The following is a 24,471-nucleotide window of genomic DNA, read 5'->3' as shown; positions in this document are numbered from 1 at the left end:
TTGTACATTGGAGGCAGTATTATAATAGTTATATTCTTGTACATAGGGGGCAGTATTATAGTAGTTATATTCTTGTACATAGGGGGCAGTATTATAGTAGTTATATTCTTGTACATAGGAGCAGTATTATAGTAGCTATATTCTTGTACATTGGAGGCAGTATTATAGTAGTTATATTCTTGTACATTGGAGGCAGTATTATAGTAGTTATATTCTTTTACATAGTGGCAGTATTATAGTAGTTATATTCTTGTACGTAGGGGGCCGTATCATAGTAGTTATATTCTTGTACATAGGGGGCAGTATTATAGTAGTTATATTCTTGTACATGGGGAGCAGTATTATAGTAGTTATATTCTTTTACATGGGGGTAGTATTATAGTAGTTACATTCTTGTATATAGGAGCAGTACTATAGTAGTTATATTCTTGTACATGGGGGCAGTATTATAGTAGTTATGTTCTTGTACATAGGGGGGCAGTATTATAGTAGTTATATTCTTGTACATAGGGGGCAGTATTATAGTAGTTGTAGTCTTGTACATAGGAGCAGTATTACAGTAGTTATAGTCTTGTACATAGGGAGCAGTATTATAGTAGTTATATTCTTGTACATAGGGGGCAGTATTACAGTAGTTATAGTCTTGTACATAGGGAGCAGTATTATAGTAGTTATATTCTTTTACATAGGGGGCAGTATTATAGTAGTTATATTCTTGTACATAGGGGGCAGTATTATAGTAGTTATATTCTTGTACATAGGGGGCAGTATTATAGTAGTTATATTCTTGTAGATAGGGGGCAGTATTATAGTAGTTATATTCTTGTACATAGGGGGCAGTATTATAGTAGTTATATTCTTGTACATTGGAGGCAGTATTATAGTAGTTATATTCTTGTACATAGGGGGCAGTATTATACTAGTTATATTTTGGTACATAGTGGGCAGTATTATAGTACTATTCTTGTACATAGGGGGCAGTATTATAGCAGTTATATTCTTGTACATAGGAGCTGTATTATAGTAGTTATATTCCTGTACATAGGAGCTGTATTATAGTACTTATATTCCTGTACATAGGGGGCAGTATTATAGTAGTTATATTCTTGTACATAGTGGGCAGTATTATAGTAGTTATATTCTTGTACATTGGAGGCAGTATTATAGTAGTTATATTCTTGAACATAGGGGCAGTATTATAGTAGTTATATTCTTGAACATAGGAGCAGTATTATACTAGTTATATTCTTGTACATAGTGGGCAGTATTATAGTAGTTATATTCTTGTACATTGGAGGCAGTATTATAGTAGTTATATTCTTGTAAAGGGGGGGGGGCAGTATTATAGTAGTTATATTCTTGTACACAGGGGGCAGTATTATAGTAGTTATATTCTTGTACATAGGGGGCAGTATTATAGTAGTTATATTCTTGTACATAGAGGGTAGTATTATAGTAGTTATATTCTTGTACATAGAGGGTAGTATTATAGTAGTTATATTCTTGTACATAGGGGGCAGTATTATAGTAGTTATATTCTTGTACATAGGGGGCAGTATTATAGTAGTTATATTCTTTTACATAGGGGGCAGTATTATAGCAGTTATATCCTTGTACATAGGAGGCACTATTATAGCAGTTATATTCTTGTACATAGGAGCTGTATTATAGTAGTTATATTCCTGTACATAGGAGCTGTATTATAGTAGTTATATTCCTGTACATAGGGGGCAGTATTATAGTAGTTATATTCTTGTACATAGTGGGCAGTATTATAGTAGTTATATTCTTGTACATTGGAGGCAGTATTATAGTAGTTATATTCTTGAACATAGGGGCAGTATTATAGTAGTTATATTCTTGAACATAGCAGTATTATACTAGCTATATTCTTGTACATAGTGGGCAGTATTATAGTAGTTATATTCTTGTACATTGGAGGCAGTATTATAGTAGTTATATTCTTGTAAAGGGGGGGCAGTATTATAGTAGTTATATTCTTGTACATAGGGGGCAGTATTATAGTAGTTATATTCTTGTACATTGGAGGCAGTATTATAGTAGTTATATTCTTGTACATAGGGGGCAGTATTATAGTAGTTATATTCTTGTACATAGGGGGCAGTATTATAGTAGTTATATTCTTGTACATAGGAGGCAGTATTATAGTAGTTATATTCTTGTACATTGGAGGCAGTATTATAGTAGTTATATTCTTGTACATGGGGGGGAAATATTATAGTAGTTATATTCTTGTATATAAGAGCAGTATTATAGTAGTTATATTCTTGTAAAGGGGGGGCAGTATTATAGTAGTTATATTCTTGTACATTGGAGGCAGTATTATAATAGTTATATTCTTGTACATAGGGGGCAGTATTATAGTAGTTATATTCTTGTACATAGGGGGCAGTATTATAGTAGTTATATTCTTGTACATAGGAGCAGTATTATAGTAGCTATATTCTTGTACATTGGAGGCAGTATTATAGTAGTTATATTCTTGTACATTGGAGGCAGTATTATAGTAGTTATATTCTTTTACATAGTGGCAGTATTATAGTAGTTATATTCTTGTACGTAGGGGGCCGTATCATAGTAGTTATATTCTTGTACATAGGGGGCAGTATTATAGTAGTTATATTCTTGTACATGGGGAGCAGTATTATAGTAGTTATATTCTTTTACATGGGGGTAGTATTATAGTAGTTACATTCTTGTATATAGGAGCAGTACTATAGTAGTTATATTCTTGTACATGGGGGCAGTATTATAGTAGTTATGTTCTTGTACATAGGGGGGCAGTATTATAGTAGTTATATTCTTGTACATAGGGGGCAGTATTATAGTAGTTGTAGTCTTGTACATAGGAGCAGTATTACAGTAGTTATAGTCTTGTACATAGGGAGCAGTATTATAGTAGTTATATTCTTGTACATAAGGGGCAGTATTACAGTAGTTATGGTCTTGTACATAGGGAGCAGTATTATAGTAGTTATATTCTTTTACATAGGGGGCAGTATTATAGTAGTTATATTCTTGTACATAGGGGGCAGTATTATAGTAGTTATATTCTTGTACATAGGGGGCAGTATTATAGTAGTTATATTCTTGTACATAGGGGGCAGTATTATAGTAGTTATATTCTTGTACATAGGGGCAGTATTATAGTAGTTATATTCTTGTACATAGGGGGCAGTATTATAGTAGTTATATTCTTGTACATAGGGGCAGTATTATGGTAGTTATATTCTGGTACATAGGGGGGGCAGTATTATAGTAGTTATATTCTTGTACATAGGGGGGCAGTATTATAGTAGATATATTCTTTTACATAGGAGGCAGTATTATAGTAGTTATATTCTTGTACATAGGGGGCAGTATTATAGTAGTTATATTCTTGTACATAGGGGGCAGTATTATAGTAGTTATATTCTTGTACATAGAGGGTAGTATTATAGTAGTTATATTCTTGTACATAGAGGGTAGTATTATAGTAGTTATATTCTTGTACATAGGGGGCAGTATTATAGTAGTTATATTCTTGTACATAGGGGGCAGTATTATAGTAGTTATATTCTTGTACATAGGGGGCAGTATTATAGTAGTTATTTTCTTGTACATTGGAGGCAGTATTATAGTAGTTATATTCTTGTACATAGGGGGCAGTATTATACTAGTTATATTTTGGTACATAGTGGGCAGTATTATAGTACTATTCTTGTACATAGGGGGCAGTATTATAGCAGTTATATCCTTGTACATAGGAGGCACTATTATAGCAGTTATATTCTTGTACATAGGAGCTGTATTATAGTAGTTATATTCCTGTACATAGGAGCTGTATTATAGTAGTTATATTCCTGTACATAGGGGGCAGTATTATAGTAGTTATATTCTTGTACATAGTGGGCAGTATTATAGTAGTTATATTCTTGTACATTGGAGGCAGTATTATAGTAGTTATATTCTTGAACATAGGGGCAGTATTATAGTAGTTATATTCTTGAACATAGCAGTATTATACTAGCTATATTCTTGTACATAGTGGGCAGTATTATAGTAGTTATATTCTTGTACATTGGAGGCAGTATTATAGTAGTTATATTCTTGTAAAGGGGGGGCAGTATTATAGTAGTTATATTCTTGTACATTGGAGGCAGTATTATAGTAGTTATATTCTTGTACATTGGAGGCAGTATTATAGTAGTTATATTCTTGTACATAGGGGGCAGTATTATAGTAGTTATATTCTTGTACATAGGGGGCAGTATTATAGTAGTTATATTCTTGTACATAGGAGGCAGTATTATAGTAGTTATATTCTTGTACATTGGAGGCAGTATTATAGTAGTTATATTCTTGTACATGGGGGGGGAAATATTATAGTAGTTATATTCTTGTATATAAGAGCAGTATTATAGTAGTTATATTCTTGTAAAGGGGGGGGGGCAGTATTATAGTAGTTATATTCTTGTAAAGGGGGGGGCAGTATTATAGTAGTTATATTCTTGTACATTGGAGGCAGTATTATAATAGTTATATTCTTGTACATAGGGGGCAGTATTATAGTAGTTATATTCTTGTACATAGGGGGCAGTATTATAGTAGTTATATTCTTGTACATAGGAGCAGTATTATAGTAGCTATATTCTTGTACATTGGAGGCAGTATTATAGTAGTTATATTCTTGTACATTGGAGGCAGTATTATAGTAGTTATATTCTTTTACATAGTGGCAGTATTATAGTAGTTATATTCTTGTACGTAGGGGGCCGTATCATAGTAGTTATATTCTTGTACATAGGGGGCAGTATTATAGTAGTTATATTCTTGTACATGGGGAGCAGTATTATAGTAGTTATATTCTTTTACATGGGGGTAGTATTATAGTAGTTACATTCTTGTATATAGGAGCAGTACTATAGTAGTTATATTCTTGTACATGGGGGCAGTATTATAGTAGTTATGTTCTTGTACATAGGGGGGCAGTATTATAGTAGTTATATTCTTGTACATAGGGGGCAGTATTATAGTAGTTGTAGTCTTGTACATAGGAGCAGTATTACAGTAGTTATAGTCTTGTACATAGGGAGCAGTATTATAGTAGTTATATTCTTGTACATAGGGGGCAGTATTACAGTAGTTATAGTCTTGTACATAGGGAGCAGTATTATAGTAGTTATATTCTTTTACATAGGGGGCAGTATTATAGTAGTTATATTCTTGTACATAGGGGGCAGTATTATAGTAGTTATATTCTTGTACATAGGGGGCAGTATTATAGTAGTTATATTCTTGTAGATAGGGGGCAGTATTATAGTAGTTATATTCTTGTACATAGGGGGCAGTATTATAGTAGTTATATTCTTGTACATTGGAGGCAGTATTATAGTAGTTATATTCTTGTACATAGGGGGCAGTATTATACTAGTTATATTTTGGTACATAGTGGGCAGTATTATAGTACTATTCTTGTACATAGGGGGCAGTATTATAGCAGTTATATTCTTGTACATAGGAGCTGTATTATAGTAGTTATATTCCTGTACATAGGAGCTGTATTATAGTACTTATATTCCTGTACATAGGGGGCAGTATTATAGTAGTTATATTCTTGTACATAGTGGGCAGTATTATAGTAGTTATATTCTTGTACATTGGAGGCAGTATTATAGTAGTTATATTCTTGAACATAGGGGCAGTATTATAGTAGTTATATTCTTGAACATAGGAGCAGTATTATACTAGTTATATTCTTGTACATAGTGGGCAGTATTATAGTAGTTATATTCTTGTACATTGGAGGCAGTATTATAGTAGTTATATTCTTGTAAAGGGGGGGGGGGCAGTATTATAGTAGTTATATTCTTGTACACAGGGGGCAGTATTATAGTAGTTATATTCTTGTACATAGGGGGCAGTATTATAGTAGTTATATTCTTGTACATAGAGGGTAGTATTATAGTAGTTATATTCTTGTACATAGAGGGTAGTATTATAGTAGTTATATTCTTGTACATAGGGGGCAGTATTATAGTAGTTATATTCTTGTACATAGGGGGCAGTATTATAGTAGTTATATTCTTTTACATAGGGGGCAGTATTATAGCAGTTATATCCTTGTACATAGGAGGCACTATTATAGCAGTTATATTCTTGTACATAGGAGCTGTATTATAGTAGTTATATTCCTGTACATAGGAGCTGTATTATAGTAGTTATATTCCTGTACATAGGGGGCAGTATTATAGTAGTTATATTCTTGTACATAGTGGGCAGTATTATAGTAGTTATATTCTTGTACATTGGAGGCAGTATTATAGTAGTTATATTCTTGAACATAGGGGCAGTATTATAGTAGTTATATTCTTGAACATAGCAGTATTATACTAGCTATATTCTTGTACATAGTGGGCAGTATTATAGTAGTTATATTCTTGTACATTGGAGGCAGTATTATAGTAGTTATATTCTTGTAAAGGGGGGGCAGTATTATAGTAGTTATATTCTTGTACATAGGGGGCAGTATTATAGTAGTTATATTCTTGTACATTGGAGGCAGTATTATAGTAGTTATATTCTTGTACATAGGGGGCAGTATTATAGTAGTTATATTCTTGTACATAGGGGGCAGTATTATAGTAGTTATATTCTTGTACATAGGAGGCAGTATTATAGTAGTTATATTCTTGTACATTGGAGGCAGTATTATAGTAGTTATATTCTTGTACATGGGGGGGAAATATTATAGTAGTTATATTCTTGTATATAAGAGCAGTATTATAGTAGTTATATTCTTGTAAAGGGGGGGCAGTATTATAGTAGTTATATTCTTGTACATTGGAGGCAGTATTATAATAGTTATATTCTTGTACATAGGGGGCAGTATTATAGTAGTTATATTCTTGTACATAGGGGGCAGTATTATAGTAGTTATATTCTTGTACATAGGAGCAGTATTATAGTAGCTATATTCTTGTACATTGGAGGCAGTATTATAGTAGTTATATTCTTGTACATTGGAGGCAGTATTATAGTAGTTATATTCTTTTACATAGTGGCAGTATTATAGTAGTTATATTCTTGTACGTAGGGGGCCGTATCATAGTAGTTATATTCTTGTACATAGGGGGCAGTATTATAGTAGTTATATTCTTGTACATGGGGAGCAGTATTATAGTAGTTATATTCTTTTACATGGGGGTAGTATTATAGTAGTTACATTCTTGTATATAGGAGCAGTACTATAGTAGTTATATTCTTGTACATGGGGGCAGTATTATAGTAGTTATGTTCTTGTACATAGGGGGGCAGTATTATAGTAGTTATATTCTTGTACATAGGGGGCAGTATTATAGTAGTTGTAGTCTTGTACATAGGAGCAGTATTACAGTAGTTATAGTCTTGTACATAGGGAGCAGTATTATAGTAGTTATATTCTTGTACATAGGGGGCAGTATTACAGTAGTTATGGTCTTGTACATAGGGAGCAGTATTATAGTAGTTATATTCTTTTACATAGGGGGCAGTATTATAGTAGTTATATTCTTGTACATAGGGGGCAGTATTATAGTAGTTATATTCTTGTACATAGGGGGCAGTATTATAGTAGTTATATTCTTGTACATAGGGGGCAGTATTATAGTAGTTATATTCTTGTACATAGGGGCAGTATTATAGTAGTTATATTCTTGTACATAGGGGGCAGTATTATAGTAGTTATATTCTTGTACATAGGGGCAGTATTATGGTAGTTATATTCTGGTACATAGGGGGGGCAGTATTATAGTAGTTATATTCTTGTACATAGGGGGGCAGTATTATAGTAGATATATTCTTTTACATAGGAGGCAGTATTATAGTAGTTATATTCTTGTACATAGGGGGCAGTATTATAGTAGTTATATTCTTGTACATAGGGGGCAGTATTATAGTAGTTATATTCTTGTACATAGAGGGTAGTATTATAGTAGTTATATTCTTGTACATAGAGGGTAGTATTATAGTAGTTATATTCTTGTACATAGGGGGCAGTATTATAGTAGTTATATTCTTGTACATAGGGGGCAGTATTATAGTAGTTATATTCTTGTACATAGGGGGCAGTATTATAGTAGTTATTTTCTTGTACATTGGAGGCAGTATTATAGTAGTTATATTCTTGTACATAGGGGGCAGTATTATACTAGTTATATTTTGGTACATAGTGGGCAGTATTATAGTACTATTCTTGTACATAGGGGGCAGTATTATAGCAGTTATATCCTTGTACATAGGAGGCACTATTATAGCAGTTATATTCTTGTACATAGGAGCTGTATTATAGTAGTTATATTCCTGTACATAGGAGCTGTATTATAGTAGTTATATTCCTGTACATAGGGGGCAGTATTATAGTAGTTATATTCTTGTACATAGTGGGCAGTATTATAGTAGTTATATTCTTGTACATTGGAGGCAGTATTATAGTAGTTATATTCTTGAACATAGGGGCAGTATTATAGTAGTTATATTCTTGAACATAGGAGCAGTATTATACTAGTTATATTCTTGTACATAGTGGGCAGTATTATAGTAGTTATATTCTTGTACATTGGAGGCAGTATTATAGTAGTTATATTCTTGTAAAGGGGGGGCAGTATTATAGTAGTTATATTCTTGTACATTGGAGGCAGTATTATAGTAGTTATATTCTTGTACATTGGAGGCAGTATTATAGTAGTTATATTCTTGTACATAGGGGGCAGTATTATAGTAGTTATATTCTTGTACATAGGGGGCAGTATTATAGTAGTTATATTCTTGTACATAGGAGGCAGTATTATAGTAGTTATATTCTTGTACATTGGAGGCAGTATTATAGTAGTTATATTCTTGTACATGGGGGGGGAAATATTATAGTAGTTATATTCTTGTATATAAGAGCAGTATTATAGTAGTTATATTCTTGTAAAGGGGGGGCAGTATTATAGTAGTTATATTCTTGTAAAGGGGGGGGCAGTATTATAGTAGTTATATTCTTGTACATTGGAGGCAGTATTATAATAGTTATATTCTTGTACATAGGGGGCAGTATTATAGTAGTTATATTCTTGTACATAGGGGGCAGTATTATAGTAGTTATATTCTTGTACATAGGAGCAGTATTATAGTAGCTATATTCTTGTACATTGGAGGCAGTATTATAGTAGTTATATTCTTGTACATTGGAGGCAGTATTATAGTAGTTATATTCTTTTACATAGTGGCAGTATTATAGTAGTTATATTCTTGTACGTAGGGGGCCGTATCATAGTAGTTATATTCTTTAACATAGGGGGCAGTATTATAGTAGTTATATTCTTGTACATGGGGAGCAGTATTATAGTAGTTATATTCTTTTACATGGGGGTAGTATTATAGTAGTTACATTCTTGTATATAGGAGCAGTACTATAGTAGTTATATTCTTGTACATGGGGGCAGTATTATAGTAGTTATGTTCTTGTACATAGGGGGGCAGTATTATAGTAGTTATATTCTTGTACATAGGGGGCAGTATTATAGTAGTTGTAGTCTTGTACATAGGAGCAGTATTACAGTAGTTATAGTCTTGTACATAGGGAGCAGTATTATAGTAGTTATATTCTTGTACATAGGGGGCAGTATTACAGTAGTTATAGTCTTGTACATAGGGAGCAGTATTATAGTAGTTATATTCTTTTACATAGGGGGCAGTATTATAGTAGTTATATTCTTGTACATAGGGGGCAGTATTATAGTAGTTATATTCTTGTACATAGGGAGCAGTATTATAGTAGTTATATTCTTGTAGATAGGGGGCAGTATTATAGTAGTTATATTCTTGTACATAGGGGGCAGTATTATAGTAGTTATATTCTTGTACATTGGAGGCAGTATTATAGTAGTTATATTCTTGTACATAGGGGGCAGTATTATACTAGTTATATTTTGGTACATAGTGGGCAGTATTATAGTACTATTCTTGTACATAGGGGGCAGTATTATAGCAGTTATATTCTTGTACATAGGAGCTGTATTATAGTAGTTATATTCCTGTACATAGGAGCTGTATTATAGTACTTATATTCCTGTACATAGTGGGCAGTATTATAGTAGTTATATTCTTGTACATTGGAGGCAGTATTATAGTAGTTATATTCTTGAACATAGGGGCAGTATTATAGTAGTTATATTCTTGAACATAGGAGCAGTATTATACTAGTTATATTCTTGTACATAGTGGGCAGTATTATAGTAGTTATATTCTTGTACATTGGAGGCAGTATTATAGTAGTTATATTCTTGTAAAGGGGGGGGCAGTATTATAGTAGTTATATTCTTGTACACAGGGGGCAGTATTATAGTAGTTATATTCTTGTACATAGGGGGCAGTATTATAGTAGTTATATTCTTGTACATAGAGGGTAGTATTATAGTAGTTATATTCTTGTACATAGAGGGTAGTATTATAGTAGTTATATTCTTGTACATAGGGGGCAGTATTATAGTAGTTATATTCTTGTACATAGGGGGCAGTATTATAGTAGTTATATTCTTGTACATAGGGGGCAGTATTATAGCAGTTATATCCTTGTACATAGGAGGCACTATTATAGCAGTTATATTCTTGTACATAGGAGCTGTATTATAGTAGTTATATTCCTGTACATAGGAGCTGTATTATAGTAGTTATATTCCTGTACATAGGGGGCAGTATTATAGTAGTTATATTCTTGTACATAGTGGGCAGTATTATAGTAGTTATATTCTTGTACATTGGAGGCAGTATTATAGTAGTTATATTCTTGAACATAGGGGCAGTATTATAGTAGTTATATTCTTGAACATAGCAGTATTATACTAGCTATATTCTTGTACATAGTGGGCAGTATTATAGTAGTTATATTCTTGTACATTGGAGGCAGTATTATAGTAGTTATATTCTTGTAAAGGGGGGGCAGTATTATAGTAGTTATATTCTTGTACATAGGGGGCAGTATTATAGTAGTTATATTCTTGTACATTGGAGGCAGTATTATAGTAGTTATATTCTTGTACATAGGGGGCAGTATTATAGTAGTTATATTCTTGTACATAGGGGGCAGTATTATAGTAGTTATATTCTTGTACATAGGAGGCAGTATTATAGTAGTTATATTCTTGTACATTGGAGGCAGTATTATAGTAGTTATATTCTTGTACATGGGGGGGGAATATTATAGTAGTTATATTCTTGTATATAAGAGCAGTATTATAGTAGTTCTATTCTTGTCCATAGGAGAGGATAGACGTGTGCTTGTGAGCTCCCAGTAGGGAGGAGGCATGGCCTCTGACCCTGGAGGAAGTGAGTGCAGCTGGGCTGACGATCCTGGGAGAGCCCAGAGCCTGGAGTGTGGCTTGCAGCATGGAGATCAAGAAAGTGGTAACCAGGAAATGGTGGCTGGTGAGATTACTGAATCATGTAAAGCATTTGGATTGAGTATGAAAGTGACTAAGAAAAGTTTATTTAAACTGGAAAGACAAATTTTGAAGTTAAGAGAAGAGATTAAGATAGAGATGGATCCGAAGACAAAGCTGATGAAGTGTGAGTGCCTGGATAATTGCACACGTGAGCTCGCTATACTAAAGGAGCGACTAGACAAAGAAGCAAATGCAATACCTAAAGTAGAAAACTGGGCAATGGAGAAAAAGAGGGAAGCCAGAGTGCAAAACATGAAGAGGGAGGCCAGAGTGCAAAACATGAAGATTAAAAAAGTCATTGAGGAAAAAGGTACTGATTATAATGTTGTGTATAGTATGGTGGAGCAGGGAACCCCTCTGAGATGTATGGGTGCAGCGCCTGGAGGGTCACTGAGTATGGGAGCTGAGCTATCAGACTCTGAAAATGCTGCTAATACTGAGGAGCAAAATGTGACAGCCAATAAGGGGTTAATTGCAAAGGACTCTGTTTGCAGTGCTGATGAAATGAATGCAAGTAGTAATCTGGTGTATGCTTCAGGGACTGACATTGTAAATGAAACACTGTGCAGTGTCATGAGTGAAGAGACAACTGCATTGTCCGGAGCAGATATGGTGGAGATTTGTGAAGGTTCTCAGCCATCCGCAGAGGTGTGTGTACAACAATCTGCAGGACAGTCTCATACCACCGCAGGTGTGTCTGCAGGACAGTGTGATGCCAGTGCAGGTGTGTCTGCAGGACAGTCTCATACCACCGCAGGTGTGTCTGCAGGACAGTCTCATACCACCGCAGGTGTGTCTGCAGGACAGTGTGAAACCACCACAGGTGTGTCTGCAGATCAATCAGGAGTCAGTAAGCCTGCTGATGAGGAAAGGTCAGGCACTCATCCCTCTGCTGACCGTCCACAATTCAATAGACTATTCTCCAATGTCACAAATTCAGCTCCCCCTCCACCACAGAGGAGAAACGCTGTCAGGATTAAGTACACGGGGCCAGAGGAGAACATTCCCTCCAGACTGTACATTGGGAAGAGTCTCCTAAAAGACTTTATGAAGTTTAAAGCCTCTGAGGTGTACGCTCTGATCCATATCCCCTCCAGCAGGATCTACGACATCAGCTTTAAGCTGCAATATGACTTGGATGCATTCTGGAGTATATATAATGACACAAGGGGACAGTCAATCTGGGAGTATCTCCAGGTGATCCAGCTGTCCAAGCCTCAGGTGGTGAGAGCCACCATATTGTTCCAGTCTGAGGTGGTGGCGCTGGCAGATCTGGAGCACTGGCTGAGTAGGCAATGTATGATCATGAACTATCCAGAAAAAATCTATGATGAGGAGGGAATCTGGAATGGTGGATACACTGTAAAGATCCAATTAGAGCGAGCCAATGGTGTGACCAGACATCTACCGCACTCCTTCTATCTAGGCTCAGAGAGAGGAATATGCTATTACCCTGGACAGCCTCGTCTATGTCATAGGTGTGGGGGCAGACACCTCGCTTTTAACTGCTCTCGAGTCAAGTGTTCATTATGTGGAGAGTTTGGACATTCAAAAAGTGATTGTAGAGGTCCCGTCATCTGTAACCTGTGCTTAGGAGCAGGTCATACATTCCGGGAGTGTCCACATGCAGAGCATAATAAAGGAGGTGATGATATCTGCATAGAGCCCATGGAGGAAGGTAAAGAGGACGTCGCCGCAAGAGCAGATACAGCCCCAGAATCCAACAGTCCTAATACTAATGTAGTGCCAAGTACCAGTGACCCCGCTTTAGAGACTGATAACTCACCTGCTGCACTACAAGTACCAGCAAAGGGAGAGATGGATGGTCCTCCCACTACAGTACAAGTACCAGCCACCGAGAATGCATCTGATGGAAAAAGAAAAATCCTTGCTGTAAGAAGTGAAATATCCCCTGTTGTACTACAAGCACCAGCTATTAAAGATAAACCTCATGAAAAGAAGAAAATATCCAGTAAATCTGTTGCTAAATCACCTGAACAGCAGCCATGTAAGGCTACAGAACCCTCCGACCGAGCCGCAAGGCCCAGGCGCCCCTCTGTGGATGAAGAGGGGTTCCAGGCGGTTAAAAGAAAGAACAAAACTGCAGATCCTGCTAGAAAAGTCACCGCAGCAAAGAAAACCCCGGATCAGTCGGTGCCGGCCATAACCTCCGGACAGTATGGAGTGCTGGGAGAAGAATCAGAGAAGTCGGGAAAAGAATGTGTCTCTTTACATAACTCTGATGACGACCTTCAGGAAGAGGAACCTCAACCATCAGTGTCCACCAAAAGATGGGGCTCTGCAGGTGACAGCAGCGGACGGAGGAGGAAAAGCAAGAAAGACCAGTGACTTAAATGAGTTTTGAGAGTCTGCTCTATAAATGTGAACAGTGTAAAGACTAAGAACAGAAACAATGTACATAGTATAAACTGGAGGAGAATCCGGGTACCAACTTCTGTGCGGTTGGTCTGAAGTTTATTTTGTTCTGTTTTTCTGTTTTGTTGTTCTGTTTTCGTTGTTGACTCTTATGTGTTTATAGTTAGTATATTGTAATAATTTTGTTGCAAGTTTTAAATAAAAAGATCATTATACTAGTTATATTTTGGTACATAGTGGGCAGTATTATAGTACTATTCTTGTACATAGGGGGCAGTATTATAGCAGTTATATCGTTGTACATAGGAGGCACTATTATAGCAGTTATATTCTTGTACATAGGAGCTGTATTATAGTAGTTATATTCCTGTACATAGGAGCTGTATTATAGTAGTTATATTCCTGTACATAGGGGGCAGTATTATAGTAGTTATATTCTTGTACATAGTGGGCAGTATTATAGTAGTTATATTCTTGTACATTGGAGGCAGTATTATAGTAGTTATATTCTTGAACATAGGGGCAGTATTATAGTAGTTATATTCTTGAACATAGCAGTATTATACTAGCTATATTCTTGTACATAGTGGGCAGTATTATAGTAGTTATATTCTTGTACATTGGAGGCAGTATTATAGTAGTTATATTCTTGTAAAGGGGGGGCAGTATTATAGTAGTTATATTCTTGTACATAGGTGGCAGTATTATAGTAGTTATATTCTTGTACATTGGAGGCAGTATTATAGTAGTTATATTCTTTAACATAGGGGGCAGTATTATAGTAGTTATATTCTTGTACATAGGGGGCAGTATTATAGTAGTTATATTCTTGTACATAGGAGGCAGTATTATAGTAGTTATATTCTTGTACATTGGAGGCAGTATTATAGTAGTTATATTCTTGTACATGGGGGGGGGAAATATTATAGTAGTTATATTCTTGTATATAAGAGCAGTATTATAGTAGTTATATTCTTGTAAAGGGGGGGCAGTATTATAGTAGTTATATTCTTGTAAAGGGGGGGGGCAGTATTATAGTAGTTATATTCTTGTACATTGGAGGCAGTATTATAATAGTTATATTCTTGTACATAGGGGGCAGTATTATAGTAGTTATATTCTTGTACATAGGGGGCAGTATTATAGTAGTTATATTCTTGTACATAGGAGCAGTATTATAGTAGCTATATTCTTGTACATTGGAGGCAGTATTATAGTAGTTATATTCTTGTACATTGGAGGCAGTATTATAGTAGTTATATTCTTTTACATAGTGGCAGTATTATAGTAGTTATATTCTTGTACGTAGGGGGCCGTATCATAGTAGTTATATTCTTGTACATAGGGGGCAGTATTATAGTAGTTATATTCTTGTACATGGGGAGCAGTATTATAGTAGTTATATTCTTTTACATGGGGGTAGTATTATAGTAGTTACATTCTTGTATATAGGAGCAGTACTATAGTAGTTATATTCTTGTACATGGGGGCAGTATTATAGTAGTTATGTTCTTGTACATAGGGGGGCAGTATTATAGTAGTTATATTCTTGTACATAGGGGGCAGTATTATAGTAGTTGTAGTCTTGTACATAGGAGCAGTATTACAGTAGTTATAGTCTTGTACATAGGGAGCAGTATTATAGTAGTTATATTCTTGTACATAGGGGGCAGTATTACAGTAGTTATAGTCTTGTACATAGGGAGCAGTATTATAGTAGTTATATTCTTTTACATAGGGGGCAGTATTATAGTAGTTATATTCTTGTACATAGGGGGCAGTATTATAGTAGTTATATTCTTGTACATAGGGGGCAGTATTATAGTAGTTATATTCTTGTACATAGGGGGCAGTATTATAGTAGTTATATTCTTGTACATAGGGGCAGTATTATAGTAGTTATATTCTTGTACATAGGGGGCAGTATTATAGTAGTTATATTCTTGTACATAGGGGCAGTATTATGGTAGTTATATTCTGGTACATAGGGGGGGCAGTATTATAGTAGTTATATTCTTGTACATAGGGGGGCAGTATTATAGTAGATATATTCTTTTACATAGGAGGCAGTATTATAGTAGTTATATTCTTGTACATAGGGGGCAGTATTATTGTAGTTATATTCTTGTACATAGCAGGCAGTATTATAGCAGTTATATTCTTGTAAATGAGGGAAGTATTTTATAGTTAATTTTCTATACAATGTTTATGATTGATATTATTAGTATATGGAATTGCTTTTAACCTTGTTATGTTTAACTATATAGGATAACTTACATAATGGATGTCAAAGCCTACCTGCAAAGGGTGAATGTGACGGACTGTGAACCTCCTTCCCTCACAGCATTACGGAAATTACACAGCCACCATGCACATTCTGTTCCGATGGAAAGTCTTAGCATACATAGTGGGGAAAAAATCATCTTGGACATTCCTTGGATATATAACAAAATAGTTGTAAGACGACGAGGAGGTTTCTGCTTTGAGAACAATGGTCTTTTCTTGTGGGTGTTGCAACAACTGGGCTATGAACCAAAGGTGCTGTCATCCAGGGTGAAGGAAAGACCATTTGGTAACTTTAGCCCACCATTTTCCCATATGATATTGACCGTAGAACTGGAAGGTAGGAGATGGCTTTGTGATGTCGGTTACGGGGAAGGAATCATTGAGCCATTTCCATTGGAGGACGGATGGGAAGAGGAGCAGGACAGCGGTGTGTATCGGATACGGGTTGAAGGAGATGAGTGGTACATGGAGAGGAAGGATGAGGAGCTCTGGAGGACTCTCTACAAGTTCACCCTCGAGGAAAGGACATTTGAAGACTTTCGGGAGATGTGTGAATATCTCCAGACAACGCCCAGCTCTTTTTTTGTCCGCAGATCTTTCTGTTCCCTACAGCTTCCACGGGCAAGACTAACATACATGGGACGCTCGCTGATAAGTACCGAGTACACCAAGGGAGGTGGAAGTGTGAAGACCATTCGAGAACTCACTGACGAAGAGATCCCCAGTTTACTCAGGGATAAATTTGGGATCGTCTTGAGTGGAAAACTGATCGTGAAGGATGAAGATATTGTGATCCCAAATGCATCTCAATTAGTAAGCCTTTTAACTGGTGACCTTTTGCAAAAATTGCTGATAGTTGTCTTGATATCCATAGTAACATAGTATGTTATCAGAGGCGTAACTTGAAGCTGCTGGACCCCAATGCAAAACATGTAACAGGGCCCCCAACTATAATGCTTTATTCATAGTACTGGGTTTCCTATATGGAGAAGAGAGGCCTTATGGGACCCCTATGGCTCTTAGGCTCGAATGAAACCGCATCCTCTGCATCCCATATAGTTACGCCACTGGGTAAAAAAAGAAATATGTTCATCCAATTCAGCCTATTTTTCCCCCCATGTTGATCAAGAGGAAGGCAAAAAAATTCCAATGAAGTAAATGCAAATTTTCCCCATTCAAGGGAAAAATTCCTTCTGGACTCCAATTTGGCAATCAGAATAATCTCCAGATCACTGACCCTTCTGACTAATCAGTGATATAACATATAATATTGTAGGACTCAAGAAAGGCGTCCAGGACCACCTTGTACTTTTTTTAATGAGTTCACCACCACATCTTCAGGCAGAGAGTCCCATAGTCTCACTACTTTTATAGTAAAGAACCCCCTTCTATGTTGTCTACAAACCTTATTTTTTCTCAACGTAGAGGATGCCTCTTGTTACAGTCACAGTCCCGAGTATAAACTGATGATGGGAGAGATCTCTGTACTGACCCCTGATATATTTATACATAGTTATTTGGTCGCCCCTCAGCCATATTTTTCTCAAGATTATAATCCCAATTTTGAGAACCTCTCTGGGTATTGTAGTCCGCCCCTTCCATTTATTACTTTAGTTGCCCGCCTTTGTACCTGCTCAAGCTCTGATATGTCCTTCTTGAGTACCGATGCCCAAAACTGTCCACAATACTCCGTGTGGTCTGAGGCAGAACCTTAAATTTCGCAATGCTAAATCTCATTTGCCACTTTTCTGCCCAAACCTCACCTTATACAGATCCATTTGTATTCGTATTCTGTCCTCTTGTGTTAATTACTTTACATAGTTTTTTTTATCATCTGCAAATATTGATCTTTTACTATACAATCCTTCTATATATAATGTTCTTCTGACCATATTTACCAACATGTCCTCTCATGGATGATCAGCCTATTGGTTGGCACTAAACCCATAATGGTAACTAACAATTTTTGGGTATCATGGTTCCTTATATTAGGGATGTTGAACACAGTTGACTAATCAATATTAATTATCTTCTAGGACTGCTCATCAAAGGTGTATCTGAACCTCTATCTTGAGAGGATTGGTATTACAAAATTCAAGGTGTCTTCGATGCAACCATCCCTTTCCACATTACGGACATTACATCACCATCACTTGCTTTCTGTCCCGTTTGAAAGCCTTAGTATCCACAGCGGGGAAAAAATCATTCTGGACACTTGCTGGATATATGAGAAGATAGTTCTGAGACATCGTGGAGGCTTCTGTTTTGAGAACAATGGTCTTTTCTTGTGGGTCTTGCAAACATTGGGCTACAACCCACGAGTGTTATCAGCCAGAGTGCTGAACAAGCTGACCGGTGTCTATGAACGTCCATTCGCACACCTGATTTTAATGGTGGAGCTTGAGGGAAGGAGATGGCTTTGTGATGTTGGTTTTGGGGAAGGAATTGCAGAACCATTTCCATTGGAGGCCGGATGGGAAGAGGAGCAGGACAGTGGTGTGTATCGGTTACGGGTCGAAGCAGATGAGTGGTACATGGAGAAGAAGGAAGAGGAGCTCTGGAGGACTCTCTATAAGTTCACCCTCGAGGAGAGGAAATTTGAAGACTTTAGGGAGATGTGTGAATATCTCCAGACGTCGCCCAAGTCTTTTTTTGTCTGGAAATCCTTCTGCTCCCTACAGCTCCCACATGGAAGACTGACGTACATGGGGCACCGGCTGATCAGTACTGAGTTCACCAAAGGAGGGGGAAGTGTGAAGACCACTCGAGAACTCACTGAAGAGGAGATTCCAGATCTACTCAGACAAAAGTTTGGGACTGTCTTGAGTGGAAAATTAATACCAAAAGATGACTAACCATTTATGAATCATCATCAACCCACTAACACATGTATATAGAGATACAAGTACTACCATATATGTAGGGGATGCAGTTCTTCAGATGGGATCCTTATCAGCATGCTGGTAGCAGTCATTTTTGCAATAGATGATGGAAAGGCCCAACACCGTCGCCAAAACCACATTGTCAGCACAGACATGGTGTGGGAAGTGAAGAGTGGGCCTAGCCGGATGGATTTGGCCTCTTGCCCCCTATCAGATTTACTATAATTTACGCCAGAAACTGGTATGAATTATGGTGGGAGGATGCGCCAGCACACAGCTGATGTACATTTTAGGCTCAGGTGCACCAAGAGCCAGGGAAGCTTCTAATTAATTAAGAAGTGCAGGCCTGTAAAGGGGACTTCATCATCAACATATTTTTTATTAATTAGAACCAGATAGAGAGACATATTACATTTTTCTAATCTGTTTTAATTTCCTAATTGTAGGATTTTTTTTCTGCTGTCTGTACATGACTATGTTGGTGGCCATCTTGCCTGAACTGCATTTAAAAGTTTATGCTTTACAGCAGCTTCATGGGCCGTTCATACAATGGACAGAATGGGACTTGTATGGGAGACTGGTCTAGGCATGCTCTGTCGGGTCACTGTGCAGGGATAGGGATTGGATAGTTACAGCTGATCAGCTATTGTAAGTGGTGGGTCTTGTGTTACATACATATAGGTGTCCTCTCTCAGTGTAAGGGCTTATTTAGACGGGCGGGAAAACCCGACCAATATACGCTACCCATCTCTGCAAAGGGAGGAGCCGGGACAGGAGCTAGTGCATTGAGCTCCTGCCCCCTCTCCGCCCCTTGGTACTGTTTGCAATGGAGAAGCAGGATGGGGTGGGGCTAAGTTCCATTCCGCCTCCTCCCATTGTAAACAGTGGCAAGGGGCAGAGAGGGGGCAGGAGCTCAATGCACTACTCCCATTTTGTCCTGCCTCCTCCCCTTACAGAGAGGGACAGCGTATATCGGCCGGAGGTGAAAACCCAACCGATATACGCCTGTCTAAATAAGCCTTAAACCTGCCTGTGATGTCAGTGGGATAACGGCTGCAAGGCTTTCTCTACAGATCAGGAAGTATCAGAGTAGTATTGGCCTCTGTGGTCAGTGTGAAAAATACAGGATTTGAAAAAAAAATAGCGATTGTGACCAAAAAAGTTTCAAAAATCACTAAAATTAAAAAAAAATGAATATAGCCCACAAAGTATGATTTACATAATCATTTTCTGACATTTTCTCCAGTGTACTGTATGAAACATGAGTCTTAGGCTACCTACACATGGCCAAGCGTGATAATAGGCTATGAAACTCGGCCCGATGTCGCGCGTGTTAACGCATGATGTACGTGAGGTTGCGATCCTCCGGCGTGGTTTTCAATGGTAAACCGCACTCGTGTCCACATCGCACGCCGTTCAATGTGTTTTTTGTCTCATTGAAAACAATGGGAGATGCGTTCAGAGGAACACGTAAAGATAGAGCATGTCACGATTTTCTTTCCCGCACCGCATCACAACGCACAAGTCTCTCGGCCATGTAGAATAGGCATTTGGTGAAAATGTAAACTAATGTAGCGCATAGCAAATGAAAGCCTTTGGCTGCGTTCACAATCGCAATTAAAAACCTCAACATAAAACACCAAATGTATGAACGCAGCCTCAAAGTCTTTCTACCATTTTTTTTTTTTTTAAATGCTGATGCTTCGAAACACTTTATTGTAAGCGCTTTGAATGATTTCAGTCTGTCTTTATGCAAATCGGTGCTAATTACTATTGCAGCTCCCAGCCGAGCGGCAAACACTCTGGTATTCCCTTCAGCTCTATTGTAATAAATGGAGCGCAGACCGCACATGCCAGGCCAGCGCTTCATTCAGAGTGACGTCACTATGGGGTCACTTCTCCGCCCCCAGTGACATCAGAGCTGGACATAGAAGTCCCGTTCTCCAAAGCAGCGGGGGTCTCAGTGGTGAGACCTCCAACGATCAGCAAGTTATTCCCTGTCCTGTGAGCAGGGGGTAACTTGCTATTCTGGTATAACCCCTTTAAAATCAATGAAAGCTGTGCCTGTTATTACAAGCACTGACCACTAAACAGGTGTCGGGGCTAACTGCTTCCGCTCCGTACCCGCTGTGTGTTGCAGCGCTGACAGTGGACATCAGATAAGCTGATTGGCCGGACTCCCAGGTGGTCGACTCCAACTGATCAACTACTGATGGCGCATCCTGAGGTTAGGTCATTAATAGTAATTGCCTGGAAAACCCTTTTAACACCCAACTATCAAAAACATAAATTTCAGTGTGACTAGAGTTAAAGCCCCTCTATACAGGCCGATAATTGGAAACGAACGTTCATTCACCAAAATACCCTGTTTAAACATGGCAGCAATCAGTCAACAAACAAGCGCCCTTTTGTTTGCTGCAGCATAGTTGGCTGCACATCTGCCCCGGGAAACAGGGAGTGTGCTGCTGACAAGGACGACAGTGTATGGGGAACGGATGGACGTTAGTTACCAATACAGTCTGAATCGGTCTGTGTGAAGGTCACTTCAATGAGCAGCACATGGTCCAAAATATACAGAAAACAAATATTATTCTTGACTACTTCATTTTGTAGATTTCCTATGCTGCTTAGTAAAGCCCCACTGCCAATAGCATCCTGACGGTGAAGACCCTGCAAACTCCTCATTGTCTCAGCTTCAAGGACCTGTGTGAATGGGCAGTGGAATTTCTCAAAGAAATTTTAAAAAGCCACTATACAGAGAAATCCTGTCCCCCTCCAGTCAGGTGCTTTGACGCCGTGGTCAGTATTGTCCCCGTGATCTACAAAATACAGTGACGTCATAGGCCGGGAAGGGGTTAAACTGAGGGAGATGGGAAGTGTCCCAGAACCAGAGTTCTTGTTACAACCCAATGTAAAGTTGTCTTATAGTTGCATAAAGCATATTTTTCACATGCATAATAATATATATATATTATGTACCTTGCATTGCACTTATACTTGCAGAACCTTGTGTAAGATCAGGCTATACAGAGATATAAGGGTTAAATTGTACAGATGAGATGTGATTTTTGGTTATCAAGCAGACCTTTAGAAAATTTTGCAGAGTTACATCAGTTTTTGCAAAACCAAATTGTATCAGTTTTGCAGGGCAATCCCCGGGAATATAAGAGGAGCCAGACCGTCAGAGTTCAGTTTTTGGGATGTAGAGAGAGAGGAGTGCAGCCTGTCAGTTCAGTGAAAAGCCATGAGAAAGAGCCACTGGAATCTTCACCCATCCTGCCATTTTTGCAATGCTGATTTTTTTTTTTGTGCCAGTCCACGCTGTGAATGGAATTGCTGTGTCATGAGCTCTGAGGAAAAGTGATAGAGCTGAAGATATAGACAGGATAAGTTGTACAAGGACCCTCTGCATATTTTATGTTTTCTAACCTCCAGTGGAAACAGTGCTAGTCAGCTACCATGCTGATGAATTGTTCCCGCATTCGTCCTTCCAGGTACTGCATGACGGCACTGAATTGTGAATAACAAGTGGATATTTTAATGCAATTTGAGTGGAGCCCCACAGCAAAGGCTAATCTTAATTGGACTGTACGGGTGCCTGTCCATGGGCGTGACTTTGCCGGCGGTAAACCGCCGGTGAATCACGCAGTGTGAGGCTTTCCATAGCATTGCTATGGAAAACACCGGCACACTGTGCATGAGTGGAGAATCATTGCGATTCTCCACTCACGGTGAGCAATTCGCAGCATGCTGCATATAGCCCTGATTCTCCACGGTCAGCCTATCTATCAGATAGGGCTGACCGGCAGAGATTCGTCGTCGGCTCTTGCTCCCTGGCGGCGGCTCCCGCAGCGGAGCTCCACCGCAGGATACAGGGGCCTACATGTTAAGAACTGAATCAATAACTGTTAGCAAAGATATTCCTGTTACCAACCAAGTAAGACATTCCCAAAAGCATTATAGGCTGTAGCTTCAGTAACCCTGCTAAAGCAACCACCTTTACAGTCATGATAACCAAATGATCATTCATCTACTGCTGTGTTATAATGCCTCATGTTATGCTATGATTGACTATTGTTAACCTGGAATGTGCATCACCAGTCGCAGTAAAGTTTTCAAAGTTGTTTCACGAAATCTCAGTATCAGAAGTCAATCCTGCGCTCCGTATAACTGAAGCAGCTCCCTTGACAAAAGGTATGGTGTGGAGCCCGGGAACCTCAGGTTAGTGAAGCCAGTCTCCTATGTGACATAAGAACTACAGCCCCTGCTAGCCTGGTGTATTAACCCCCAGTGCACTACAGATGCAAATCACTATATCAGGAGATCCATGACAGATTTAGGTGACACCATGGTTGTGGCCTGTAAGGCTGCAGCAAATATTCCAGAGAAGCCCATTTTGTGGCCAGCTTGGAGTTTTTGCTGTTCACTATAGTCCTCCTGGAGATAATTAGCTGTGGAGCAGAGCTCTGCCATACAGAGGTGGAGGCTGATAACAGCGGGTCATGGAAGCGATGTCCTGATAGCACCGACATCCAAGTCTGCTGTAGAATGGTGAGAGTGTTTCTGTTGTAGGTATTGCAGTGTATGTTATACTACAATATTTGCTGTAAGTATTGCGCCATCTTGTGTTCCCAGGTGATGTCTCAATTTAAAGTTATTTTGGTCTTAGATCTTTGATTATGAGGAGCTCAGTAGAAGCCTCCACTTGCCAAGTGAGATTGAGTAGGGATAGGTATTCTGAACCTGGATGGTAAAAGTCTGCAGGCACCGTATGTCCTAGGGCAGGTGTGTCAAACTCATTTTCACCGAGGGCCACATCAGGCTTATGGTGACCTTTGAAGGGCCGATTGTAAGACAGTATAGTAAGGGCTCGTTCACACAAGCGTATTTGCGTACAAAATATGCAGTGAATAGAAGCCTTTGATGTCAGTGAGTTCATTCACATGATGTATATTCTCACACAGCATGACCTATATTGTTTTAAACTACGCACCCCGATAGGCCATTGAAGTGAATGGGCCGCGCAAATACGTGGTGAATGTGCAGGAAACCTATGTATTCAGTGCATATTTGCGCACCATTTCAGTGGGCCCATCTGCGTTCTTTTTTGGGTACCCAAATACGCAGGCATAAGCGATTTTTCGATTGCGCAAATATGCAGCATATTTGTGCGACCGAAATATGATTATGCCCGTGTGAACGAGCCCTGATAGTGGCCCCAGTAAAAATAACGACCTCCACAGTGGCCCAATTAGTAATATTAACCCCCTCCGTAGTAATACCCCCATAGCAACATAACCCCCCCTCAGTAACAATATTAACCCCCCCCCCTCAGTAATAATGAGCCACCCCTCAGTAATAATAAGCCCCCCTCAGCAATAATAAGCCCCCCCTCAGCAATAATAAGCCCCCCTCAGTAATAATAAGCCCCCCTCAGTAATAATAAGCCCCCCTCAGTAATA

General features: G+C 38.1%; 1 protein-coding gene across 3 annotated transcripts in view; it reads left to right on the top strand.

Moving 5' to 3' along the window:
• LOC136577088 (uncharacterized) overlaps positions 1-23,143 on the top strand; it is a 51,198-nt gene extending 28,055 nt beyond the window's left edge. For all 3 annotated transcript variants that reach the window (XM_066576811.1, XM_066576809.1, XM_066576810.1), the window contains exons 2-3: positions 16,109-16,940; positions 18,164-23,143. In XM_066576811.1, coding sequence (XP_066432908.1) covers positions 16,122-16,940; positions 18,164-18,982 — 1,638 coding nt within the window. In that variant the 5' untranslated portion in view covers positions 16,109-16,121 and the 3' untranslated portion in view covers positions 18,983-23,143. The remainder of the gene's footprint in view (positions 1-16,108; positions 16,941-18,163) is intronic.
• The last annotated feature ends 1,328 nt before the right edge of the window (positions 23,144-24,471 follow it).

Source organism: Eleutherodactylus coqui, chromosome 8, assembly GCF_035609145.1.
Source record: "Eleutherodactylus coqui strain aEleCoq1 chromosome 8, aEleCoq1.hap1, whole genome shotgun sequence".
NCBI lineage: Eukaryota > Metazoa > Chordata > Amphibia > Anura > Eleutherodactylidae > Eleutherodactylus > Eleutherodactylus coqui.
This window is presented reverse-complemented; position numbering and strand designations above follow the sequence as displayed.